The 26,956-nt window shown below is 42.3% G+C and overlaps 2 protein-coding genes across 3 annotated transcripts in view; one reads left to right on the top strand and one right to left on the bottom strand.

Annotated features, from left to right (window-relative positions):
• Positions 1-55: 55 nt before the first annotated feature.
• Positions 56-14,395, top strand: surf2 (surfeit 2). The gene is made up of 6 exons (XM_039762631.1): positions 56-623; positions 3,183-3,337; positions 7,202-7,305; positions 9,672-9,863; positions 11,907-12,064; positions 14,201-14,395. Exons 1-6 carry the CDS (start codon positions 549-551, stop codon positions 14,291-14,293), a joined length of 777 nt encoding a protein of 258 aa, XP_039618565.1. The 5' UTR covers positions 56-548; the 3' UTR covers positions 14,294-14,395.
• A 9,073-nt stretch (positions 14,396-23,468) lies between these two features.
• LOC120535080 (surfeit locus protein 4) overlaps positions 23,469-26,956 on the bottom strand; it is a 78,690-nt gene continuing 75,202 nt past the window's right edge. For both annotated transcript variants that reach the window (XM_039762629.1, XM_039762630.1), the window contains exon 6: positions 23,469-24,130. In XM_039762629.1, coding sequence (XP_039618563.1) covers positions 23,864-24,130 — 267 coding nt within the window. In that variant the 3' untranslated portion in view covers positions 23,469-23,863. The remainder of the gene's footprint in view (positions 24,131-26,956) is intronic.

The following is a 26,956-nucleotide window of genomic DNA, read 5'->3' as shown; positions in this document are numbered from 1 at the left end:
GGACATGCAGGTGACGGGTGTGACAGAGCAAGATGATGAGGACATCAAGATATGGGACAAGGTGATCCGATGTGGCAACCCCTAATTGCACGGTGCGAATTCCAGAGAAGGTCGTGGTCTACTATTGATTGCTGTACAAACCCTGATCGTGACTCGTCGCTGTTTTTTTTTTTAATTACAATATTGTCAGGGAAGACAGACGGAATGGAATTGGTTACAACACCCGCCTTGAGTTAACGAGGAACACTCCAATAATATAACCGACTGAGCAATCGACTAGAAAATGTAGCTTATTCAAGCGTGGTTTAGTGAGCTAATAATGTCTATTTCATCGATTCGTTTCGAGATCCAGGAGTATCTAATTTCTCCTCCTGAAGAGATCCCCAGCGCATCACTACAGAATAACTTCCCCTCGCCGGCCTTGTTTATGCACGTCACTTCCTCTATTTTCCACGTCAACGTCACATCCGGTCGGTGCTCCCTCACGTGTTGTTTCCTTTTGCTCGCGTGTTCTTCTTTGCCGATTTTGCTCGAATTGGAACGGCAGCATGAGTGAGATTTCCCCTGACGTTCAGGCATTTCTAGATCGACATCCAAGTTTGAAGCCAACAGAACGGGACAAGGTAAGGAAATGCAGGGCTGTGCTCTTTATCTCCAAATTTAATCGTTCATTGTGTGTGTTTGAGAGAGAGAGAGAGAGCGCGCCGATGCGATGCGATGCGCTGCGACCGTTTCTGTAACGTATTACTTTTATACAATAAAATGTGTCCTGTCTTAATCAGTTCCATTAATTAAAAAAAGAAAATCTGCAGTTGTACGCGTATTATGCTTCTTAGTTCACGTACTGATTTGAATCAACGAGTCCTGTGCACTAGGGCACAATTTACCAGTAGAGGCGTCAGCCAAGACGACACTGTGTTATCTTTGAGAGTTTTAAGGAGCTAATGGTGTGTCCGGAATAACGTAACACCAAGAACAGACGTCCGTAACAGAAGTGACAGCATCCGAAAGGCACACGTGCAGAAGAAGCAAACTAAAGCAAGACGTGATACATGTTACCAGGAGCCGAGTAATCCCGAATATATTGACGTACAGTGGATTCAGGCAGTAATCAGAATCACCTCGCTTTAAATGGATACATTTCTGAGTTTTACACATCAGGCTATATTCAAAAACCCATAATGATAAAGTGAAAACGTTTTTGGAAAGGTTTGCAGATTTACTCATTCATAATAAACCTATTCAGACCATCTGCTGTGGCACTCCAGAGTGTGATCAGGTGCCGCCTGTTTGCTTTGACTCTCCTTGAGATGTTTCTAGAACTTGACTGGAGCCCACCTGTGGCAGGTTGATTTGATTGGACTTCACATCAGAAAGGCACACAAGTACCTGTGTGTGGAAGGTCCACAATTTACACTGCATGCAAAGAAAGCAATGATGTCTAATGAACTCTCTGTGGACATGAGGAAAAAGATTCTGTGGTGTGGAGCTTAGACTCCCTAAGTAGACAAGAAAAAAAAAAAACATGTATGGATAAACAATTCAGAAAGAGACCCCCTTCCAGTTAGGTACAATGGATGTTAAAAGAATGGAGTAAATATAATAAAATGTAACACAAGTGACCATCTTCACAGAGCTAGATGTTCCCTCAGAAATGCAATACAATACAATAGTAGAAACTACAAGGAAGTATGTAAGATCAGAAGATACGACTCACTAAATACTGAACTATCAAATTGGAGGATACACATTTTTTTCAAATACACCAAGTAGAAACTAATTAACATACCGTATATGCTCCAGTAAACGCAGTCTCTAATAAGCGCCGGGCTTCAGAGAGGATACGGCCAAATGGTAGCCGGTCTCTAACAGTAGCCGGGTCTTTGATATTTGCCTACTAGTGTACATTGTAAGCGTCTGTATCTTTATAGACGTGTGTAATACATGTGCATGTCAGCACGTTGCATAAATAAGAAATACCGATATACCGGATTCTAAAACTGCTTCATTTTTGTGCCGTGTTGACCAAAATACGGTCGTTATATTGTAATACCGTGCGGTAGTGATAAACAGAGAGTGGTACAAATGTGTTTTGCTATGAAGAGTCTCCGCGAAGATTCATCACTTTTAACCAGCAGCACATTCCTTATCGTTTTCGCTGTCAACGGGATTAGTCCAGGTCGTCGGACCCAGGACGCATTTACTTATGGATTACGAAATTTACCCTTTGGGCAGAGAGGGGAGTAACAAAGAAAGAGCTGCCGTCTTCGTATCCGCTAAAATGGAATTTTCTTGTCATTGCGGATTTGGATGACGAATAGCAGCGAAAGGTACAGAAAGACATTGCCATTTATCTTTAACAGTCTTATGCAGCATGTGAAATTCAAATAAAGTAGCTGTTTATAATATTAGCCGATATTTTTGTGTACCTACCTGTAAACCTGTAAATATCGCGTTCTGAAGTTTTTTGTTAATAATGGCCGGTCTCTACTAGGGGGCCTCTATTGGAGGATATACGGTAAACGAAAACCAGCCATACCTGTCCATCAGTTCATGTAAAGTCTCGGCCAGATAGCAGAAGAGAAGTCAGACACGATCAGAGCCTTGGAGACCTTGAAGCTGTCTCCGCCCTATTGGCCATTCTGCAGGTGAGTCAGGGCTAAGCTGGCCAATCTGATGAGCAGACCCTTCTGCCCGGTGATTCCAGTGCTCCTTTATCTGAGATGACTTTTCCATAGGCAGGCAAACAACATTCTTGTGCTGATGTTGTTTCCAGAGGTAGTTTGAAACTCCGTTGTGAGGGATGCAGCAGAGAAGAGGCCATTTGTTTACGTGCTGTGCACTCTCTGCCCCCACTCTATGAGTTCGGCTTGTCTGCCATTTCTTGGCTGAGCTGTTGTTGGCGCTTGACGCATCCACCCCACTGGAGCTGACAGGAACAGATCTAGCAGAGCTGAAATTTCACATACTGACTTGCGGCATCCTAGGAGAGTACCTTGTTTAAAGTCACCATTAAAGTGACCATTATTACTGCCAATGTCTGTCAGTGGAAATTGCATGGCTTCTCTATGCACCTGTTCACAATGAAAACACCTGAAACTCCTCAAACTTTTGGTCACATGGTCTATTTTACGTGAAGAAGTGTTACGTATACTTAAAACATTTCTCATCTCTCTCCACAGATCAGATGTGAGCTAACTGGCCATGAGATCCCCTGTCGCCTTTCTGACCTCCAAACCTACACGAGTGGCAAGAAATACAAACAACTGACCAAACTAGTCCCCAGCTTTGACTACAGCCAATACGAGCCCCACGTGGTCCCTAGCACAAAACAACCGTGAGTGAGTGGACAACATCATTTTTTGTTTTCATTGGCTGTGTTTAGATCCTATTGCTCCATTTACTGGATTTTGCCAATAAATAAGACTCTCAAGTTGCCACTAATTTACTTGAATCTTCCTTCTGCTGCATTTTCACTGTTTCTTTTCTCTGGATTCCTTTCTTTCTACTTTATGATTCCAGTTAAAATTAAGTAACTCCGTGCTGTAACACCAGTCTTCCTTTATTTACCTTTCACAGTAGCAGCTTTGTGTGAAGATTTACAACTGAAATCCTAACTGCACTTGCTTCTGTGTCTAGAGCAATTGGGCATCTATTATGATGACATAATAATATAAGCAGGGCAATATGATCACTTCAGGTTTGACGGGGCTGCGTCTGCATTGGGTACAAGGTGGGAATTATCTCAGAAAAGGACGCCACTCCATCACAAGGCACACTTGGGCAAGCACCGACACTCACACAAACGCAGATACAATTTAGAATCAGCAGTTAACCTAACGGACACATCTTTTGGGATGTGTAGGAAAACCTGGAGGAAGACCCATGCAGACATGGAGAAAACATTTAGAGTGTGGGGTACATATGTTAAAAAAAAAAAAAATAATTCATTGAGGTGCAAATACTTTTTCACGTAACTGTTGAGACTATTTTTTTTTTGTCCCAAGGTTTCAATCTAAATGTTGGTAGGATTTTTGAATTTGAAGGCTCATCACAAACTGCATATCACTGCAGTCATTGTGGCGCCCCCGAGCCGAGGTAATTCTTGGTAGCGAAAACCAATCAGATTGCTTTCTGCTACCAAGATTCTACCAAGAATTGAAAGCTCGGGCCAATCGCAGCCCTTATCGGCTACCAAGAATTGGCCAATGACGGCTCACTCGGCTACCAAGAATCGACGAATCACGGCTCGAGTTGGCTACCAAAACTCAGAAAGGGCGGGCCAGCCTCTTGTCAGTTAATGTATTCTGCAAAAGCTTGTTTGAGTCGGTATACAGACACTTTGCAATTTGCATTTCTTTTTGAACTGTCTAAAAATGTTACTCACGAGTGTTGGTTTGTGCAGATATATTTACATTCACGTACACATTTTTTGAATGATTTTTTAAACATTCTTGGGTAAGTTTATTACATGTATTTAATACGAGAACAACACGTGTAAAGATAGATATAATAATGTATAAATATAATAGACATTGAATTGTATAATCATAGTTTAATTTCACAGAATGAGCTTTAAAAATAATAATACGAAGTGCTCTATAATTACAAAAATACAAATCATCGAAAGTGAAAAGCTTTCTTCCTTGACTTCATCTTTGCCAATTTAAAAACCTTTTTTTTTTAAATTCATTGTTTGGGCGAGTTCATTTTTATCTGAAAAGATAAATGAACTGTGTGTACAAATTTCCTACATAAGACCCTAGGAAAGTCTTTCTGGTATATAAAGACCAATAAGTGTTAATGAATTACTGCAGTAAAAATGATATATATACTGTGTATATATGTACCTGTAAAAAAAAGAGACTGGTATGCTTTTTTTAATACTTAACACTAATTTCACAAATCATTCCTATCAATGCCAATATAGAATAATAATAATTATAGTTGTACTCTATATTAACATTGATGTTATAAAATATGCTTATAAAACAGACCTACACCTTTAATACTCAGACGATTCTAATCATGCTGTAGAATAGCATCTACACTCGCCTAAAGGATTATTAGGACCACCACACTAATACGGTGTTTGACCCCCTTTCGCCTTCAGAACTGCCTTAATTTTACATGGCATTGATTCAACAAGGTGCTGAAAGCATTCTTTATAGAAATGTTGGCCCATATTAATAGGATAGCATCTTGCAGTTGATGGAGATTTGTGGGATGCACATCCAGGGCACGAAGCTCCCGTTCCACCACATCCCAAAGATGCTCTATTGGGTTGAGATCTGGTGACTGTGGGGGCCATTTTAGTACAGTGAACTCATTGTCATGTTCAAGAAACCAATTTGAAATGATTCGAGCTTTGTGACATGGTGCATTCTCCTGCTGGAAGTAGCCATCAGAGGATGGGTACATGGTGGTCATGAAGGGATGGACATGGTCAGAAACAATGCTCAGGTAGCCCGTGGCATTTAAACGATGCCCAATTGGCACTAAGGGACCTAAAGTGTGCCAAGAAAACATCCCCCACACCATTACACCACCACCACCAGCCTGCATGATGGATCCATGTTCTCATTCTGTTTACGCCAAATTCTGACTCTACCATTTGAATGTCTCAACAGAAATCGAGACTCATCAGACCAGGCAACATTTTTCCAGTCTTCAACTGTCCAATTTTGGCGAGCTCGTGCAAATTGTAGCCTCTTTTTCCTATTTGTAGTGGAGATGAGTGGTACCCGGTGGGGTCTTCTGCTGTTGTAGCCCATCCGCCTCAAGGTTGTGCGTGTTGTGGCTTCACAAATGCTTTGCTGCATACCTCGGTTGTAACAAGTGGTTATTTCAGTCAAAGTTGCTCTTCTATCAGCTTGAACCAGTCGGCCCATTCATTCTCCTCTGACCTCTAGCATCAACAAGGCATTTTCGCCCACAGGACTGCCGCATACTGGATGTTTTTCCCTTTTCACACCATTCTTTGTAAACCCTAGAAATGGTTGTATGCGTGAAAATCCCAGTAACTGAGCAGATTGTGAAATACTCAGACCGCCCGTCTGGCACCAACAACCATGCCACGCTCCAAATTGCTGAAATCACCTTTCTTTGCCATTCTGACATTCAGTTTGGAGTTCAGGAGATTGTCTTGACCAGGACCACACCCTAAATGCATTGAAGCAACTGCCATGTGATTGGTTGATTAGATAATTGCATTAATGAGAAATTGAACAGGTGTTCCTAATAATCCTTTAGGTGAGTGTAATATATATATATATATATATATATAAATTAACTAAGTGGTGTGTGTGCTGTTTACTAGAACACATATAGTTATTTTGCGCAGAGTATATAAACATTTCCCTTTGCAATATTTTCAAATATTTATTTTTACCTACTTCAAATTAATTAAATGTCAGCATCAACTAGAATATATTACTTCCCAAATTTTATAAATACATACAAACCCAAGGCTGTGCACTATTATTTATTCATTCTTATTGTGCTTTTATTTTTATTGTATCCCTCTTGATTATCTGTGCAGCCGTCTCAGACCATGGTAAAGGCGCTATATAAGAAAGTGAAATGCATTATTATTTGTTAGAATTATGATTCAATAGAATGGGCAGGCAGTTTGTTTAAGTGTGATTTTTAACTATGCTTGTTGTCTGCGTGTTCCTTGACAAATCATTCATTAAACAGTTTTTGTTTAATCAAAAAAGAAAAATAAACAACTACATCTGCAATGTAGGATTCAAAGCACCGTTCGTTGAAGAGAAATTTTTTTTTAAAATTTATTTTAGAGATATATTCTTCCATTCAGCAATGTGCCATGAGCAGGATTCGAACTTGGGTCCCTGCAATAATTTCTGGTCGATCGTCTCTCAAGAATTGCAGCTATACCTCGACTAATACGCAATATCCTTGGCACAGTGGTTAAGGCTTTGGACTTCAAACCCGGAGGTTGTGGGTTCAAATCCTGCTGCTGGCACCGTGTGATCACGAGCAAGTCACATGACCTGCCTGTGATACAGTTGGGGGGGAAAAAAAACAAAAGAACTGTAACCAATTTTATCGTAAATGTTGTAAGTCACTTTAGATAAATGGCTTCTGCCAAACTACGATGTAAATGCATAATTTGCAAAGTGACAACTGTGCTAGACATTTATTCTGACTGTATCTTTGTTTAAACTTCTGTTCACAGCAACGACCTCTTCTGCAAACTGACTATCCGGCACATCAACCGCACCCCACGTGATGTCTTGGCACATGTCAATGGAAAGAAGTACAAACGAGCCCTGCAGAAGTGTGAGTGCTGCCACATTTTAAACCTTGCCCTTTATAAAATGAAAAACACAATTTTTCACAACACCTCAATTGTTGTTTGTTTTTTTTTTTTTAATTAATTCTCAATCAAACAATAATGAGGTAGAAAATGGGCTGACACATAACCACCTCACCAGCAAGGTTAAGTTCTTAGTAATGTTGATCAGCTCAGGTCCACAAAAAAAATTGTTAGTTCTCTTAGTTATACGAAAGTCAACCATTTTGGAAGAGTCAGCTGTGGCAGAAGGAGAGCACCAGCAATGTATAGCATTACCACTAGAATTGCCAAAGCTTATGAGAAAACTCGTAAATCCAGCCCACCTTAAATCCACTCGCACATCTCCATTCAGTGTCTTTTGTCTTGTAAATGTGTTGATAATCCCAAGCAGCAAGCAGCCTGCTATAGCATCCTCCCCACCGCCGGAGAAACTGCAAAAACCTCTCCCAAGTGAAGCCTTGTTTATCAGTGAGTCAGGTACCCAGGCTAAAAAAATATATTGTTATTCGGGAACACATTCATTTCACAAAGTGTCCACAAAGATCTGTGTAAGTGCAGGATGACAGAAATGTTGAACACATACCTACAAGACAAACTTTTTCCATGTTTTAGTACTAACGAGAAAATGTAGACATGAAGTGTATAATGTGTGAAGACTGAAGTCCAAATATCAAATAAGCACTTTCACAAAAGATACAAGTATAACAGAACAAATGCGCTTTTTTCCCAAGACTATAACCGAAGAAAAAGAAATCAGGTTAGTGTTGCTTGTTGTCCTGACTTCTTGGGTAGAGCTGGTGACTCCAATTCAGAAGGTTCTGGGTTTGAGTCGTAACGTCTCCCAAAATAAACGTTTTGAGTAGTGAGCTCTTCTTATTGTTACTATTATACAATAAAAGTATACATTTGAATCGAGTCTGTAACAGATGGTGTAAATGTATGGTACTTGTAAAGGTTAGGGTTTTTTTTTTTTTTAATTCAGTTTTATTCTCTCAGTCGCGTTCATGCTAACCCTGATCTGACACGGTTGTTTTCAAATAAAGACGAGCTATAACAGAGGTGAACTCAGATAGGAGAAAGAGAACAGAAGCCCTCCCCACAAGAAACGTCCACTCGCATATAAGAACAACGCAGCTGCACCAGGCCTAAAGGCGAAAGATGTCACCGTTTGGATACAGGACGAAGTCCGGCGTCATCCATGCCAATCGCCTGTTCTTCAAAGAAACCGCAACCTCTTGATTGGGAGTCAACAGTCCTTAGCATTGCACCACGCAAGCTGTCGTATCAACTGCCTACCGTAACCTGCTTTCTTTTTTCTTTGGTTAAAAATTCTTGAATAAAAGTGCACTTGTTTTATTATACTTGTAACTTTTGTGAAAGTGTTTATTTCATATTTGTATTTCAGGCTTCATACCTTATACATTTCATTTCTACATTTTTTCAATTATTACTAAAACATGAAAAACATTTCTGTGTTAACGATGTTTTACATAGATTGTTGTTGACACAGAACACACATGAAATGTATGTATTCCAAATGATGATGTACTTTTTTACCCTATAAAGCTCCAGCACTTCACTTGAAGAAACTAATTTGCAAATTGAACTGCACCGTTGGGCGGGGGGATGGAATACCAGGCTGCTTGCTATTAATCAACACATTTACAGGACAAAAGACGCTGATGGAGAGGTGAGAATGGATTTAAGGTGGGCTGGATTTACAAGCTTTCTCGTAGGCTGTGGTAATTCTAGTGCAAAGAATGGGTTTAACAAAAGCTGACTTCTAATTAAGAGCAGTAGAATGTTGTACCATGTTAGCCATAGATTGATACAGGAGAGAGTAGGGTGAAATGACACCTTTTATTGGCTAACTAAATAGATTACAAGTGGAAGCTTTTGAGGCAGCTAAGGTACCTTGCCTGATGAATGGGCCTTAGCTGCTTCGAAATCTTGCATTTGTAATCTACTTAGTTAGCCAATAAAAGGTGTAATTTCACCCTACTTTCTCCTGTTCTAACTAAGAGACAGGCTGGAGTGAAATTGGCTGGAGTTTGAGGCTCTTACCTAGCTGGTCATTTGTTGGCTCACTCCAGATTAAATTTTTGTTTGGCTGCCTTTTAAAACAGAAAGAAGGAATTCAGAAGACTGAGTCTTGAAAAAAGCATGGAAATTAAAATGAAGGGGAAAAAACTTTAATGAACAGCAGAGGTGTACAAAGTATATCAAAATAAAAAAACAAATTGGTCACAGATGAAGAAAGTGGCAGGAAGGAAACCCTGCAACCCTGTTAGCCCTCTGGGATCAGTGTTGGGCACGCCTGATTTAGGCTAAATGTCCTTATGTGTTACAGATGAGCAGTGCGTCCGGGATGGAGTAGAGTTTGTGCCAGCCTGTCTTCAGAATAAGCAGAAAAGAATGGAAAAGAAGGAGGAACAGGAACGGGAACATGAAAAGGCAAAAAAGAAAAGCACAGGCTTTTGGGAGCCCACATCTAGTGACGGGGAAGAGGAGTCAGATGACAGCATGACTGACCTTTATCCAGGTAAGGCTTCTAGAACTGTTATTTTTATTTGAATTGCCATTTTCTTATAGATATAAAGATATTTATATTTACATAGTTTTATATATATATATATATATATATATATATATATATAGTGACAGTAGGGGGTGCTGTCACTCCTCCAAACCTGCAGACAACACGTCCAGACACCAGGTAAAAGTCCCAGAAATAATTTTCATTTCTTATATACTGTGCACAAAGCACCTTCACTCAATAATAATACAATAATCGCAACAATAGTCAACAATAAATCCTCCTCTCCTCCCAGCAGCTCTGTTGCACTTTGTCCCAACTCCGGCTCAGCTTACTGGGTTTCCCACAGTCCTTTAAATAGTCCTTGACCCGGAAGCGCTCCTGTCCTTCAGACCACATGATCCATTGGCACTTCCGGGTCAGGTGAAGATTTATATTTTTCTTTAGCCCGGAAGTACTTCTGTCCTTCCGTCCCCATGACTTGGGAGAACTTTCGGGTTGTAACACTCTTGGTGTCTCCCTGCAGCGTCCCCTGGTGGCCCCCACGGTATCTAGCAGGGCAGTGAAACCGAACACCATTGTCCATGATGCCCTGCAGGAATTTGGGGCACCTCCATGTTGCAGGGAGGACTCCATCTGGTGGTGTGGATGTATTGGCCAGGATAAGCTGCCAGCTCTCACTATATATATATAAATAAATCTCACCATGCAAGCCTGCACTGCTGAAGAAAAAGAATTTTGAAGCTCATTTAATTGGATGAGAAATGGCACTGCACATCATCCCAAAAACATCCCAAAATACTGACAGACTTCATATAATTGAAGGAAGGATGAATGGAGAAACGTAGTGGGACATTCTTGATAAGAATCTGCTGCCATCTTACTAGTATGCTGAAGATGAACCGTGCAGGGACATTTCAGCAAGACAAGGATCCCAAACACACAGCCAAGAAAACTCAATTGTTTTCAGAGAAAGAAAATAAAGCTGCTAGAATGACCGAGTCAATCACCCGACTTGAATCCAATTGAAAGCCTATGGAAGATCAGAGTTCATAGAAGAGGCCCCTGGAACCTTCAAGATTTGAAGACAGTTTGTGTGGAAGAATGGGCCAAAAATCACACCTGAGCAATGCATGCAACTCGTTTCTCCATACAGGAGGCGTCTCGAAGCTGTCACTACCTTCTGCTAAGGATTAAATAAATACATTTCAGTAAGAGTGTTCAATACTTATTCCCAAGTCTAGCGATTATTTTTTCTATTTGTCAGCTACTCTAATAAATAACTTGTAGCAACTACAGAGACATCTGTTACTTTAAATGTAAGGCTTATGGGAATAACTGCATATTCTAGGATTGTGTGTGTGTGTGTGTATGTATGTATGTATGTATGTGTATGTGTATATATATATATATATATATATTATGGGATATGGATGAAGGAAGTAACCCGCACACATGTAACAAGCCATCCTTTGTTTCTGTGTCCTTTTAATAGAATAGAGTAGAATGTATAACATTCATCAACCGGAGCCGCCCGAGGGACACTACACTGCACAAGCAGCGAAACCTTCCCCTCCAGCCACCACATGCAGTGTCCCCAGGCCGGAGATGATGGTGCAGCAGTTACTGAGGAGCCTGCGTCGTGTCCCCCTTACAGATAAAGGAGCATCCGCGGCCCCATTCATAGGTCGTACGTCGGATATCCGTAGCTTGGGGACTACCTGTGATCTGTTTAGCAGTCCATCATGAGTGCAAAGATCAGTTTAAGTAACACTTGAACGCAACATATCAATTAAGTAACACTTCAGATTATATAACAAAAACCTGGGCAAAAAAAATAGCTAACATAAAGTGAGAGTATCATATCATAAACCTCACAATAATCAATAGCTAACAATATGTTATCCTGCTTGTTATTGCGGTGGACGAGCATTTCAGCCAGGTTTGGTAACTCCATGATGGAAAAAGGGGGCCCTGAAAGTGGCTGGAGGGGCTGTTATTGTTTAAATTATTCTTTGGCGCTCAATTTTTTTATTTCTTTTCCCACAGAGGAGATGTTCCCACTTAAAACTTCCCAGGATGTGGAGATGAAAGCCACAGAGAGTGATGAGTTCCAGTCGGACAGCGATGAGAAGGCAGCATCAGATAAACTGGACAATTCAAAAAAGATGGAGGTGGAAGTGTCGACACAAAACAAGAGAAAAAAGGTAGGTGGTGGGATTTGTTTTAGACAATTATAAAAGCGTTGTCCAGATCAGCATGCTAAAGAAGAAACTGTTTGGTTCACAAAATGCAGTTCTTCAGTAGGTGAACATGAAATGCATGTTGCAAAATAAGGACCTCTGCTGCAGATAAGCAAAACAGGCAACACGCAAATTCAAAGATAAACTTGCAACAGACCTCAAAATACTTGACGCGCTAATAAAAAACATGAAATTTGACAAATGAGAGGAGACCATTCAGTCCTTCAGGCCCATGTGTTTAGCTAATAGCTAATCTGTCCCAATATCTCATCTAGATCCTCATTAAAGGTTCCCGATGTTTCTGCTTCAACTCCATGTCTTGATAGCTTGTTCCAGTTTCCCATAACTCTTTGCGTAAAGAAGTGCTTCAGGCTTCAGTCCTTAATGCACTCCCCCTTCATTTCCACTGATAGCTTTGAGTACGGGATTCACCCTTAAGGTTCGTTTTATACGCCCTGTTCAGAACGCGTACGTGCATGCGTCATGGCTGCCACGCGTTCCCAGCGTTCATCTGAGCAGGTCCTCAGTTGCAGTACCAGCAAAAAGTTGGTCAGAGTCTCCGCTTACTATCGACATGTGACAGAAAGCCGCTTTGCAGGTCCTACGAGATCGGTGTGCGCGCTTCAATGTCTGATGAATGGTTCGATGCGGTGAAGCAAAATGCCGACATACAAATGCATTCGCGGTGCTTTGATATTCAAGCGTCGCATATTCCCCATCGTAATGACACGATACATTTTTTAAAAGTCTCACATACCGTCTTCTGTGCCGTCTTTTTTTTCTGGGGCTTCCTCCTGACCTGACAGCAGCGGCAAAAGCAATAGATCACCACACTGAACACATTAAATGTCTGATATTCCAACTCTCTGCACATTTAGAATCCTTAGATTTCTACTTGATATCACTTTGATGATGAAATGCATTAAAGTATGTATGTTACATTTTACAGATACATCGTTCATTTTGTTTAAATAATGAACACTGTTAATAATTATACACGTGAGGGTGGCATGGTAGCACTGCTGTCTTGCAGGGAGTCACGTCGCTGGTATTCCCTGCCTGGAGTTTCCGTGTCTTCCTGCTGGGTTTCCACCGTGTGCTCTGGTTTCCTGCCAAAGATATGCAGATTTGGTGACACTAAAATGACGCCAGTGTGTATGTGAGTGCTTGTATTCACCTTGCAGTGAGCTGATGCCCCGCCTAAGGATTGTTTGTCACTTGTGCCCAATGCTTGTTGAAATGGACACATCCCTGGATTGATGGATTAAACATCATTTTCCGAGATATTGCGGTAAAGTGTCATCGGAATTTAATGGCTCTTCCAGGCTATTCACAACACAGCGAAGCCGAGCCTGTTCTCACCGTGATGATATCTCGCACTGCCACCTGGTGGATTCCTCCAGATTTACGTACACAAGTATAAACAGTAAAACGCTTGTGTAGCAGGAGAGTCCGCTGGAGCATGCGTCGTGTCGCGTGAAGTATAAATCTGACCTAAGGGGCCTGAGTCAAGTTAATTAAATTGAATTCAAAAGAAGATAATTAGAAGCAAAAACTGGTCACTAATGAAGAAGAGGGTTAGAATGAAAACCTGCAGCCACTGAGGCCCACCCGGAGTTTGACACCCCTGGTATATGCAGTGTTAGCATTATTTTTATTATTATTATTATTATACTTTCTACTCTTCTGACTTTACACTTTTAGTGTTTTGCACATTTTACAGTTGAAAGTTCAGATTTAATAAATATGCAATTTTTCAAGCCAAAAAGCGCAACGCTTTTTTTTTTCGAGAAAAAATGTAACGCTAAACAGGCTGCAGGTGCAGACCCCTTTTACGGGCCAACCCAGAGGAGCCCATTTCCTCCTTTGTGCATTAAGGGACCTGCTTCAGCCTGCAGGACCTTCAGTGGTTTGGAAAATTGATTGTAAGGAGGAACTGGACTTGTAGGAGGTCCACTGTATTTTCCTGGGGTCTTGGCAGAGTTATGTGGATTCCCAAATGCAATAAGACACTGGCTTTAAAGGTAGGCCCTTAAATAAGCCATGCTTTGAGCGCACTGCATGTTCACAATCGGATGACTTCTTCATTTTCTTTTGCAGAAGCAGTCGGGTTCATTCCAGAAAAGATTCAAAGGTCCGCACCGGAAAGGGAAAGGAAAAGGAGTCAAGAAAGCAGGAAAAGGAAAGGCCTGAGTCATTTCCGCAGCTTCTATCTGACGGTGTGGTGTGTCACTTAACTGGTACCATGTTTGCAAATTAACTAAATGTACAAATAAAATTATTTTTTTGGAAATATGTAAATTGTAAAGTTGGTTTTGAATGTAATTATACTTTAGATCGATAGAGAAATTTTAAACAACAAATGCAAAATAAGATGTGAAAGGCACTATATAATAGACATGAAAGATAATATATGATACATAGATGTGAAAGGCGCTATATAATAGTTATATGGATTTGAAAGGCACTATATAATGCATAGATGTGAAGCACTGTGTAATAGTTATATGGATATGAATGGCACTATATATTAGATATGAAAGGCACTATATAATGAATAGATAAATAAATGTGAAAGGCACTATATAATAGTTGATTAGATGTGAAACGCATTATACAATAGAAAGTTAGATGTGAAAGGCACCATTTAATGCATAAATACATATATAGAGAGATGTGAAAGGCACTATATAATATGGATATGAAAAACAATATATTGCTATTAAAGGCACTATATAATATGGATATGAAATACTATAATACATTGATATTAAAGGCACCGTATAATGCATAGATCAGGGGTACCCACACTTTGTGAGCTACTTTTAAAATGACCGGGTTGAAATGATCTACCTACATTAAAGATTATGTATACTGTGTGTGTATATATATATATATATATATATATATATATATATATATATATATATATATATATATATATATATATATATATATATTATAAATAAATAATATGTATGCATATATAATATGTATGTATATGTATATATACTGAGTATACTTTATACATAAAGTGTATGTTGTTGTACTTTGCATAACTGAAACACCTTTATGGCACAATAACAATTCAGTACATTTATGGTCACTACAGTATTTGGATGTAATAATCGTCATGTCGGTAAAGGCTGACTCGTATAAATAAGTAGAGCCGAATAATGCAGTCAAGGAGCTTTTGAATTCAGCCGAGTGAAAAATGACGGCTGTGCGATTAACTGCGATTTTAGTTCCCTCTCCTTTATCTTTCTCAGATCGCTTTTTGGAAGGAAGTCAGTTTCGTAGTTTTTATGAACAGTTTGAAAGTGCCTTTGCACATTTTCCTTCTTTGGAATAGCAATGATAGATTGACAGATCAGACAAACGCACTTCGATTGTCACATTGTGAGAGAAAAATAATCCTCTTCTAATTCCACATCCAGCCCATACCCTCCCCAAACAATTTTTTTAAAATCCCTTCTTTAGTTAATATAAATTGCAAGACTAACTCGATCACAGCCGGAGTTTTGCAGTACCTCACGTGTATGATCGTGCGTGCGGGATGACCAGTGTGTTAGAAGAGAAGAGATCTCAGACTGGCAAATGCCATAGGGAGGGTATATGATAGACTAACGTTTAAAACATTTTTTTTTTAATGCAACGTAAACTACCTGCACTACCTTTGCGATCTACCGGTCGATCGCGATCGACGCATTTGGCACCCCTGGCATAAATACACAGAGAAATGTGAAAGGCACCACAGTTCTTTCTGCACATTACATTTTGGTTTCTGATATGCCCACTAGATGGCGCCAGCATGACAGTTTATTATGTTCGTGACTCAAGCGGTGGACAACTCAATGGAGACGCAGGTCTCGTACAGTGTGTGTGTCTGTAAAGACTAATTGTCTTTGACTGGTTTATTTATTGTTCTTCACTTGTTTATATTTACATATTTTGTGTTCATAAGAATTACTTCTCGATGCTTTGTGTTACGCCTCCTGACTCGGCAAAATGAGAAAACCCCCCGGCTCTTCTTCCATAGGAGACTGCGGTCCTTTAATGTGTGTAGTGACGCCATTCATATCTTGTACATCTTTGTGATGGCCAGTGTGGTGTGCTGGGCCGGTCACATCACTTCAAGAGAGGACCACAGAATCGACAAACTAATTAAAAAGGTCAGACTCAGTTACAGGACACACTCTGGACCCCCTGGATGTGGAGGAGAGTGAAGACAAAACTGAGAGCCATTATGAATGACGCTGCACATCCCCTCTGTGACGCAACAACACTGAAGACTTTGAACCAACGAGTCACTCAGCAAAGCACAACTGGGGGTCCTTTATACCAACAGCAATACACCTGAATAGCACCTCACAGGGACTGGGACTGTCAAGTCAGAAGTGTTTACTTTTTAAAAGTATAGTGCTTGAAAGGCACTATATGATAAATATGAAAGGCACTATATAATAGATAGATGTAAAAGGTGCTATATAAATCTGTTATATAGTGCCTTTCATATCTAACAGATGGATATGAAAGGCACAATATGATACATAGATAAATATGAAAGGCACTATAAAATAGATAGACAGATATGAAAGGCACTATATATCTATTTTATAGTGCCTTTCATATCCATCTGTCTGTCTATCATACTGCCTTTCATTTCTATTATGTGGTGTTTCTCATGTCTATGTATCTATCACATCCTACCTTTCCCTCTCATATAGCGCCTTTCACATCTCTGTCTTAATCTCACAGAATGACCAAAAGCCAACCTCTAACTGAAATAAATATATTTTCGGTAAAAGCTACAGTAGAAATTCTTGTGCCCAAAGCGTACCTGAAGTGTTTCTTCCATTCCTCTCTTCCTTTTAGACGTTGATCAAAGGGTCTTTCACGTTTTATTCCTTGGCGTCCTAAATTCCGTGTCAGAGTCCCTCATGTGAGGGGACACAATTCAAATGAAGGTAAAGTGTGTTGGTCTTCATATGTCATGGAATGGCTTTAAAAAAAAAAAATCGGCCACTCACATTAAAATGGTAGTTCAGGACCCCCTTATGCGTCTTTCATCAAAGTGACTCCTCTGTTTGGTTTGAGGGTCACTGTGCTGAACCCCACATTTCATCCCCCCAGTAACAGTCATCATCAGTCTGTGAGGATAAAGTCCCTGCGAGGTTTTCTCGTAAGCGTGAGCTGCCATCTGCTTGCTTGTGGCGTCTGTAGCTGAAGGTCACTGGGAAAAAATTGCGTAACCTGATGGGATATCGAGGCGCTTTTGTGATAATAAAAGTTCAGCGCTTGTCAAGTTGACGGTGGTGGTATAAATTAATGGGCAATGTGAACCTGTGTGCTACGGGGGACCTTGGGGACGTCCAGCTCCACTGTAAATTTTGAGACCCCATATTTTTTCTTTATTTTAGCGTACAGCAGAGTCGGTTGGCAGCATACGCTGATGGCACGTTACCTCAACACCACCCTGGACCAGGGTGAGGTTTTGACGGTGGCTGCAGTGCCAGTTCCTGCCATCACGTTTTCCCTGTAAGTTGGAGGACCTCCTTGCAGTAGAGTGATCACTACATAAATAATAAAATTATGAGTCTGCTCTTGCTGTTTATAACGCATATGACTGTCCCCAGGATCCACCACAGCACAAATAACCTCAACTTGACCAGTGCCAATCGGTCAGTGTGCCACTCACCAAGCAAATCCTTAGGAACGTCCAATCAGCTCCATGCAGTTACCTAATTGGCCAATCACGTGGCGGCAGCAGCAGCACAATACATAAAGCCAAGCAGACGCAGGTCAGGAGCTTCAGTGAATGTTCACATCAAGCACCCGCAATGGTGGGGAGTAAAGATGTGAGGTCAGCGATTGGCACCGTGGCGTGAATTGTTGGTTTTGAGGATTTCCGGAACTTTTTACATTCTGGGATTTTTCACACACATTAACAGTCTGTAGAGTTTCCTCAGATTGGGACGCCTGCACTGATAACCGCGCATTGCCACACGACAGACCACCTCAGGACCCCCCAGATTAGGACCTCTGTGCAGTTTCTCTTAGAACAAATAACGGGAGGGAGTGGCAGGCCTGTGGGTGAAGAAGAGGAGACTGGCCAGACTGGTTCAAGTGGGCAGAGAGGCAACGGTCACTCTGATAACCCAACTGTGGTGGGCAGAAAAGCATCTCCGAAGGTACAGCAAGTCAAACCTTGAGGCGGGTGGGCTACCAAGATGGGTGGGCAGCGTCGGTCCTGGGGGGGACCACAGTGGCTGCTGGTTGTTGCTTCTTACTTAATGAGAGGTCAATTATTGTTGATGAAGCCACTTATTGCTCAAGTGCCATTTTGAGGCTTCATTGTGGTGGTCTTGTTTATGAAGCCCACAACTGCTTATTTCAGTCTTAAACTTTTAATGGCTTTCAATAGCAATAAGATGCAAATGACAGACTTGTCTAACTCGTCCCCATTGCCCCATCCTGCACTATCTGGTTTATTAAAAGGCGACACAAACTTTAATTGAGCCCGTTTTGAGGCTTCGGCTCCTTTGGCTGACATTCGATAGAAGAGCCCAACATGGCCGACTGACAAGCCGTCAAAAGAAATTCGCTCCGAGATCAGCCCAGTATCCAACCCGCTATATCCTAACTACAGGGTCACAGGGGTCTGCTGAAGCCAATCCCAGCCAACACAGGGCGCAAGGCAGGAAACAAACCCCGGGCAGGATGCCAGCTCACCACAAGGCACACACACACCAAGCACACAGTAGGGCCAATTTAGGAAACCCACGCAGACACGGGGAGGTGAACCCATGCAGGTCTCCTAACTGCGAGGCAGCAGCGCTACCCACTGCGCCACCGTGCTGCCCTCGGCCCAGGATTTGGTTTCTAATTATGCAATTGGGTTGGAACAACAAACCTGCAGCACTCTGCAACGCCCAAACCCAAGGATGGACGTTGCCCACCCATGGGCTACAACAACAACAGCAGAGGCCCACTCCTGTCAGCTGAGAACAGACAACTGAGACTGCTGTCACCACACAAGCCCAGTCGAACTGGACTGTCGGGGGACTAGAAACACGTAGGCTGGGGGGATGAACCTCCCATTTCTGTTGCGCCCCCGGGTGGTGGCAGGTCACCCACATGACTCTATGCACCTAACCTGCCTGGGGTCTCAACATGTTTTCTCTGTGGGTGCATTTTGGGCCCACTTATACCCCCCAATTGGTCCCTGAATGCCACAAACTATCAGAAGTGTTGTTGCAGATCATCTCCATGCCTTCCTGGCCACAGCCGACTCATCTTCTAATGGAGGTTTCCGCCACGATTATGGACCACCTGACAAAGCAAACCGCCATCATGAACGTGACGATGATTTGAGTTGTCCGTCCACAGGCCTCCCAGTCACCAGGCACACTGGTGGGATGTGGTGGTAGAACACGAGATGAATGTGCAGCTGCCAGACCTGCAGAGATGCTCTTGTCATCTTTGGTTAATCCAGACTTGGGGTTACAGGTTTGGGGGCTGGATCCTATCCCACCATGCGTACGGACACAAGGTGGCAACAAACCCCGGGCAGGGTGCCACACCATCATATCAACATGGCCCAAAATCTCAAAGGGAACATCTGGTGGAGTCCATGAACACGAAGAACTGGAGAGCCAGAGGGGTTCTGACCCGGGAGTAGTCGAGTGGTCCTAAGATTAACGTCGTGGTGACCCCATCCCAGACTTTGTCCCCCGTTGGTGTTTTCCCACCCGTGGGCCCCACTTGTGTATTTGCATCCCCAACGGCTGTGACCTTTATGGGAAAGCACGTGACGTGCGAAGGTCGTAGGTGAAACCATTGCCGCCGTTTTCGATACGCAGCAGCGCCGCCTAAACTTCGCCGGCCGAGGTGCTGCGAGTTCTTGTGCTGAACGTGACTGCAACTTGGTTGCCACTTCAGAGAATCAATGTTGACGGCGTTCAGACCGCGCGTGCAGTTCGATGTTGGCACCTGCTCTGTCATTTCTGCCCGTCCCACCTCCTGCTGATGTCCTAGCTGCAGGTCACAATTCTCAGGTTATTTGGGGACATCTGATGATGGGGCGATTGGGGTTCAGTCAGCGCTCCCCCCAACGCTGCCTTTACAGTGGTCCTTCCTCCAAAGGCACAGCCACTAGCCGCCTTTCTCTGCCTGCTCTCTCAGCCCCCTTATGGTTTTCCGTATATTTGAGCTCGTCATGCCACTCACGTGGAGCAGCGCAGCTCAACTAGAGCTTTGTGTAACAAGGCGCTGGCATCCAACACCTCTATACTGCGTCGTAAAAATCGAAAGTACGCTTTATGAGAAGGATTTAGGAGTCATAGTGGACTCTAAGCTATCGACTTCCCGACAGTGTCCAGAAGCCATTAAGAAGGCTAACAGAATGTCAGGTCATATAGCGCCTTGAGGTGTGGAGTACAAGTCACAGGAGGTTCTGCTCAAGTCTTTATAACCCACTGGTGAGGCCTCATCTGGAGTCCTGGGTGCAGTTTTGGGCTCCAGACTACAAAAAAGACATAGCAGCACAAGAAAAGGGCCAGAGAAGAGCGACTAGGCTGATTATGGGGATACAGGGGGTGAGTGATGAGGAAAGATTAAAAGAGCTGAAAGTTTTAACAGCTTAATGTCAGTAAATGTAAAATATCACATGTAGGAAGTGAGGTCTGAATACACAATGGGAGGTCTGAAAATCGAAACTACGCCTTATGAGAAGGATTTAGGAGTCGTAATGGACTCTAAGCTATCGCCTTCCCGACCGTGTTCAGAAGCCATTAGGAAGGCTAACAGAATGTCAGGTTATATAGCGCCTTGATGTGTGGAGTACAAGTCACAGGAGGTTCTGCTCAAGTCTTTATAACACACTGGTGAGGCCTCATCTGGAGTACTGGGTGCAGTTCTGGTCTCCAGACTACAAAAAGGACATAACAGCACAAGAGAAGGGCCAGAGAAGAACGACTAGGCGGATTATGGGGATACAGGGGGTGAATTATGAGGAAAGATTGAAAGAGCTGAGCCTTTACAGGAGATGAAGAGGAGACCTGACTGAAGTGTGCAAAATGAAGGGGCTTAGTGCAGTGGATTGAGACGGTGACTTTAAAACGAGTTCATCAAGAACACGGGGACACAGTTGCAACACTGGGACAATCTGCACAAGTACAGGCCATTCAGCCCAACAGTCCTGTCCAAGTTAATTCTACCAAAATAACATGGAGTTGTAAACTTGTTCAGGGTAAATGTTGCACCAACATTAGGAAGTTTTTCTTCATACAAAATGCCACAGGCACCCTGAATAAGTGACTAAGTAGCATGCTAGACGGCAGGACTTCAGGGATCTTCAAAACTCAACTTGATGTTATTTTGGAGGAGTTAAGCAGACAGGACTGGCGAGCTTTGCTGGGCTGAGTGGTCCATTCTTATCCAGACTGCTGAGCCGTGGGATGCCACTGTGCCACCCGCACACTGCTTTCTCTTTTCCTGTTCTTCATGACTGCTACTTTTTTATTGCTTCCAAGCTGTGAAGGCAATCCTGAAAAGAAAAGAACAGACCAGACCACCGGAGGAAGGTGAGTTACACTTGAACACAAAGAACCACAGACACTTGGAATAAGCGACCAAGTAGTGTGGTGGACAGGAGGACTTGAGGGACCTTCAAAACTTATTATAGAAGAATTAAGTGGATAGGACTAGCAAGCTTTGTTGGTCTTAATGGCCTGTTCTCGTCCCCATTGTCCTGTGTTAACGCCAATTTCACAGTATGGGATGTTTGATCTTCAGCTACAAGTCAAAGAAGGTTACACCTAAGCTTTATAATGAAGTTGGAAACTTGTTAAGAGTACATTCTGCACAAACATGAGGACGTTTTTTATTCACATAGAGAACCACAGACACTCTGAATAAGTGAGCAAGTATAGACAGGGTGGTCCAGATCTAATTACGTTATAACTTAAGTTTATTACATAGAAAATCACTCAAAAAATCTCAGACCATCGAGAAGGGTGCGAACTGACAACATGAAGAATCGTCTTCGCGCCGAACTAGAATTGTCCCCACATAAATTAAAGTCATCCAGATAATTAGATCTGGACCACCCTGTAGTGTGATGGACAGGAGGACTTGTGGGACTTTAAGAACTTGACTTGGTTTGTTTTTTTTTTTTGAAGAATTAAATAGGACTGGCGAGCTTTGTTGGTCTCAATGGCCTGTTCTCGTCCCGCTTTCCCTAATGTTTTAAAGCCAATGTCCCATTATATGACGACTGATCGTCAGCTACAAGTCAAAGGAGGACACACCTAAGCTTTATAATGCAGATGGAAATTTCGCACAAACAGGAGGATTTTTTTCTTCACACAGAGAATCACAGACACTTGGAATAAATGACCACATAGTGTGATGGACAGGAGGACTTTAGGGGCCTTGATGCGATTTTGGAGAAGTGGTCAGGACTGGCGGGCTTTGCTGGGCTCATCCCGTCCAGATTGAGCCCCCAAATTAACAGTTTGTGGCTGAACGAAAAAGTGACTCACCTTGGGGGGTCCTGCCAACTACCTACCCACACTGAACTACAAATGTCCCAAGTTCCTGCGGTGGGAACACTACAGACGTCACCAACGTTAACCTTAACTTACTGCACTAATCATTCAACTTACAGCTAGCGTGTGTTCACGCACGCACACACACATGCCACTGGGTGGGCACTTTTTTGGCCCTCATCTGTAAATCCTGTATCGCCCCCTGATGCCCCTAAATATCAGGAAAAGAGAACGCCTCATGCGTTTAGAAATCACCATTTATATACCAAAAAAACCCATCAATACACAACAATGTGGCAACCTGTTAACGCTTCCAAAAGAAAAATGTACTTTTTAAATTTTTAATGAAATAAAAAAAAAATAATAATAATACAATATCATTTATTTTTTTTCCCAAAAAAGACCTTTATACGTTTAGGCTTTTATTTCGGAGGCAGAACACTGAGTTGAACAAGAACTTTAAAGGCGCTCTGAGTGTGAGCAGACACTTTGTCTACTGTGCTCATGAAAGACGAGTCTGCAGCATAGCATGATTGTTGGCACACACACAACACCCACCACCCCCCACCCAATATTTTGTGTGTGTGCGCGCACATACGTCTGTGTCTCCTGCCCACCCTAATGGCAACAACAGATAATAGACCCCCTTACCCTCCTTTCCCCCAAACCAAGACGGAAAAGTATTTAACTTAATCAAAAAAAAAAGGGGGAGCTATTGAAATGAGGACCCGCCTGGCACACCCACTCCTGCCCACCACACCTCCATTCTGTCATGCTAAAAAACTGAAGACCCAGTTGACGAGAGCTTTGTGCGAGTCGGAGAGGGTGGGGTTAGGGCCTAAAATTGGATTTTTTGGGGGGGGTGGGGGGGTACCAGTTGGCTCATTTTACTGCCCCTTGTCAGCGTTTCACAGATCTGCTGTACATGGGAGAGAGCGAGAGAGAAGAAAGCCCACCCAGCTTTTGGTAAACAGAAACGCTTGTTTGGAGCAAAGTCTTTTCGCGTAGGTACGTGACGATAAAGTATTCTTAAATGTCCGAGTGGCAGTTTTTTGATGATAAAATAGGGGGTTGGGTGGAGGGGTCTCAAAACCAAGTAAACGGATTCTACAACTAAAATTACAAAAAGAAAAAAAAAAATAAAAGGCCTACAGAGCTTTGGGGGTTGCACAGACTTCCTTTGGGGGAGGTGGGCCAGGGTAGGACGCGCTGCTCACCACTCCTTTTTCTTCTCATCCATGGAGACGCCCCCAGGGCCCAGTGCAACCACCAGCAGCAGTCCCCCAATGACCGACATCGACTGGAAGAAGTCGTATTTCAGAAAGTCGTGCATTGGCTTGTAGGCTGGGATTGTCCAGAAGGCATTGAAGTAGACGTTGATGGCAAAGAGCCACACCACTAAAGTAAGGGCGGCCAGCTTGGTCTTGAAACCGATCGCCACAAGGATGATCAGCGCTGTTCCCACGATGTTCTGCAAGATCTGTGAAAAAGAAGACATTAAAATAAAGTCATATGAAAAAGTATGGGAAGCCATCTTAATTCTTTGGATTTTTGTTTCTCATTGGCTGAGCTTTCAAAGTAACAACTTCCTTTTAATATACGACATGCCTTATGGAGACAGTAGGATTTCAGCAGTGACATTAAGTTTATTGGATTAACAGAAAATATGCAATATGCATCATAAAATTAGACAGGTGCATAAATGTGGGCACCCCAACAGAGATATGACATCAATACTTAGTTGAGCCTCCTTTTGCTCCTTTGAGCCTCTCGACGCTGTCCTCCTGTAGCCTGTGATGAGTGTCTGGATTCTGGATGGAGGTATTTCTGACCATTCTTCATACAAAATCTCTCCAGTTCAGTTACATTTGATGGACAGCCTGCTTCAAATTATCCCATAGATTTTCGATGATATTCAAGTCAGAGGACGGTGACGGCCATTCCAGATCATTGTACTTCTCCATCTGCATGAATGCCTTTGTAGATTTCCAACTGTGTTTTGGGTCATTGTCTTGTTGGAATATCCAACCCCTGTGTAACTTCAACTTTGTGACTGATACTTGAACATTATCCTCAAGAATTTGTTGATATTGGGTTGAATTCATCCGACCCTTGACTTTAACAAGGGCCCCAGAACTAGCCACACAGCCCCACAGTGTGATGGAACCTCCACCAAATGTGACAGGAGGTAGCAGGTGGTTTATCTTGGAATGTGGTGTTCTTCTTCCGACATGCAAAGAGCTTTTTGTTCTGACCAAATAACTCCATTTTTGTCTCATCATGACTCTGGCTTGTCTAAATGAGCATTGGCATACAACAAGCGACTCTGTTTGTGGCGTGAGTGCAGAAAGGGCTTCTTTCTCATCACCCTGCCATACAGATGTGCTGAATTGTAGAATGATGTCCAGATACACCATCTGCAGCGAGATGTTCTTGCAGGTCTTTGGAGGTGATCTGTGGGTTGTCTGTAACCATTTTCACAATCCTGCATATGCCACCCCTGTATTTTTCTTGGCCTGCCAGGCCTGGGGCCTCATGTATAAACGGTACGTACACACAAAAATGTTGCGTAACAACGTTTCCACATTCAAATCACGATGTATAAAACCTAAACTTGGCGTAAAGCCACGCACATTTCCATGGTAGGGCATACCCTATCGTACGCAAGTTCTCCACTCGGTTTTGCAGACTGGCAGCACCCTGCGTCAAAGCAGTGCTACTGTTGCTGTGTGGTTATCCTTTCTTTTTTAGATCCACATCCCTGACGCGGCTTTATAAATACAATGAGATTAACCCCATATTGTTCATTAGTTTAATGCATCTGATTGTAACTAACCTGTAACAATATAATGGTCCACAGAATGGTCAAACTATTCCAAATAACATAACTGCTTTAGCGTTGTTATTCTCACTGCACCTCAGATCCCACATCGATTCATCTTTTTCCATATTACTCTCACTGCACCAAACAGAGTATTTATATCACTGTATCTGAGTGTGAATCACAGCTGTACAGCAGCTGATCGGAAAGAGAATTATCGGTATACAGCATCAAGCACGCGTTGTCTCAGTCATGCTGTCTATTTGAACTGCTCCCATACGTCAAATGCTTCACAGCCTTTCCTGTACGGACCTCACGGTTCACAAACGGCTTCATCCCAAGAACTCTAAACGTACTCAATCAGCCCATCAAGTGCTCCTTGTAGAACTGTTTGTACTTATAAGTACAATCACCTCACTGTAAACTTGCACTACAGTTAATATTGCACAACCTGAGCCACTTTATAAAGCGTGTATTTACATATGATGACAATATTTTTAAGATGAAATGCAGCAAAATATGTTTACTATATTATACAGATAAAACTAACTATATGGCGCCGCAGCGCTAGCGAGCCGCTGGTACTCCGTTCACTTATTGTTTCTGCCTTGCGCTGTATTCTTGCTGGTGCTGACGCAACACTGGAAGGATAGATGGATAGAATAATTCAACATGTACCACGAAGATATTTCAATGTTCCTTAAAGGTTCTGAAGAATTGGCGTTCTAAGCTTACTGATGGCTTAACGTCTATTACAGAGCCGATTGTGTGGCGATTGGGTATTTGGAGTAAGAAAAGTAAGGACAGGAATTGGAGGTTAGTACGTTTGAAAGAGACAGTACTACTACAATAAAGTATTTCATCGAAGGTCGCGCGTGGCACAGCAAGCATCTTGCGTGAGACAGGAACAATCACTGCGCCACCGTGTTCCTATCACCATGAAAATGATATCAAGTATACATCTCAGTATTTCAATTATTCAGAGCTGTAATATCATGAATGCAATGGATTCTGTGTCCTGCCGGAGGAAGAGAAAGCCCGGAAGCACGTAGTGATTCACACACAAAGAGCACATAGAAGATCAAGTAGAAAACAAAGCATTCAATGTGCTAATTTAGTTACGATGGGATTGAGAAACTAGTAAATTAAACGATTTTAAGATTAAGTTTATGATGTTCTACTTTAATGACAAAATAAACTACATGATTAAAGTGAAAATTTAGAGATTAAAGTTGACATTTCGTGTTTTTTTCCCCGTGTGTCTATTTTTTTTTCTCTGTACCCTAATAAGCTTTCATATGATACTCAGATGGTGAGCTACGACTCGTCTTTTCACGGCGACTTTGATATCTGACTTTTTTTTTTTTTTGGCACTGTGCGACTTTGTGACCAAGTTTCTCCGACACTATGTCACTCGATCAACTTCCTTTTGTTGTTCATATCACCGTTTAAACCAACAAATCGTACGTTTTTCTTTGCCTCCAC

The sequence above is a fragment of the Polypterus senegalus genome, chromosome 9 (genome assembly GCF_016835505.1).
Source record: "Polypterus senegalus isolate Bchr_013 chromosome 9, ASM1683550v1, whole genome shotgun sequence".
Classification (NCBI taxonomy): domain Eukaryota; kingdom Metazoa; phylum Chordata; class Cladistia; order Polypteriformes; family Polypteridae; genus Polypterus; species Polypterus senegalus.
The sequence above is the reverse complement of the archived record's forward strand: the minus strand, read 5'-3'. Positions and strand labels throughout refer to the sequence as shown.

Excerpts from the sequence above, each read along its gene's own strand:
- surf2 (XM_039762631.1), top strand. The coding sequence starts at position 549 with ATGAGTGAGATTTCCCCTGACGTTCAGGCATTTCTAGATCGACATCCA. Across the intron at positions 9,864-11,906 it reads CATGACTGACCTTTATCCAG|AGGAGATGTTCCCACTTAAA; the intron begins GTAAGGCTTCTA and ends CTTTTCCCACAG. Across the intron at positions 12,065-14,200 it reads CACAAAACAAGAGAAAAAAG|AAGCAGTCGGGTTCATTCCA; the intron begins GTAGGTGGTGGG and ends TTTCTTTTGCAG.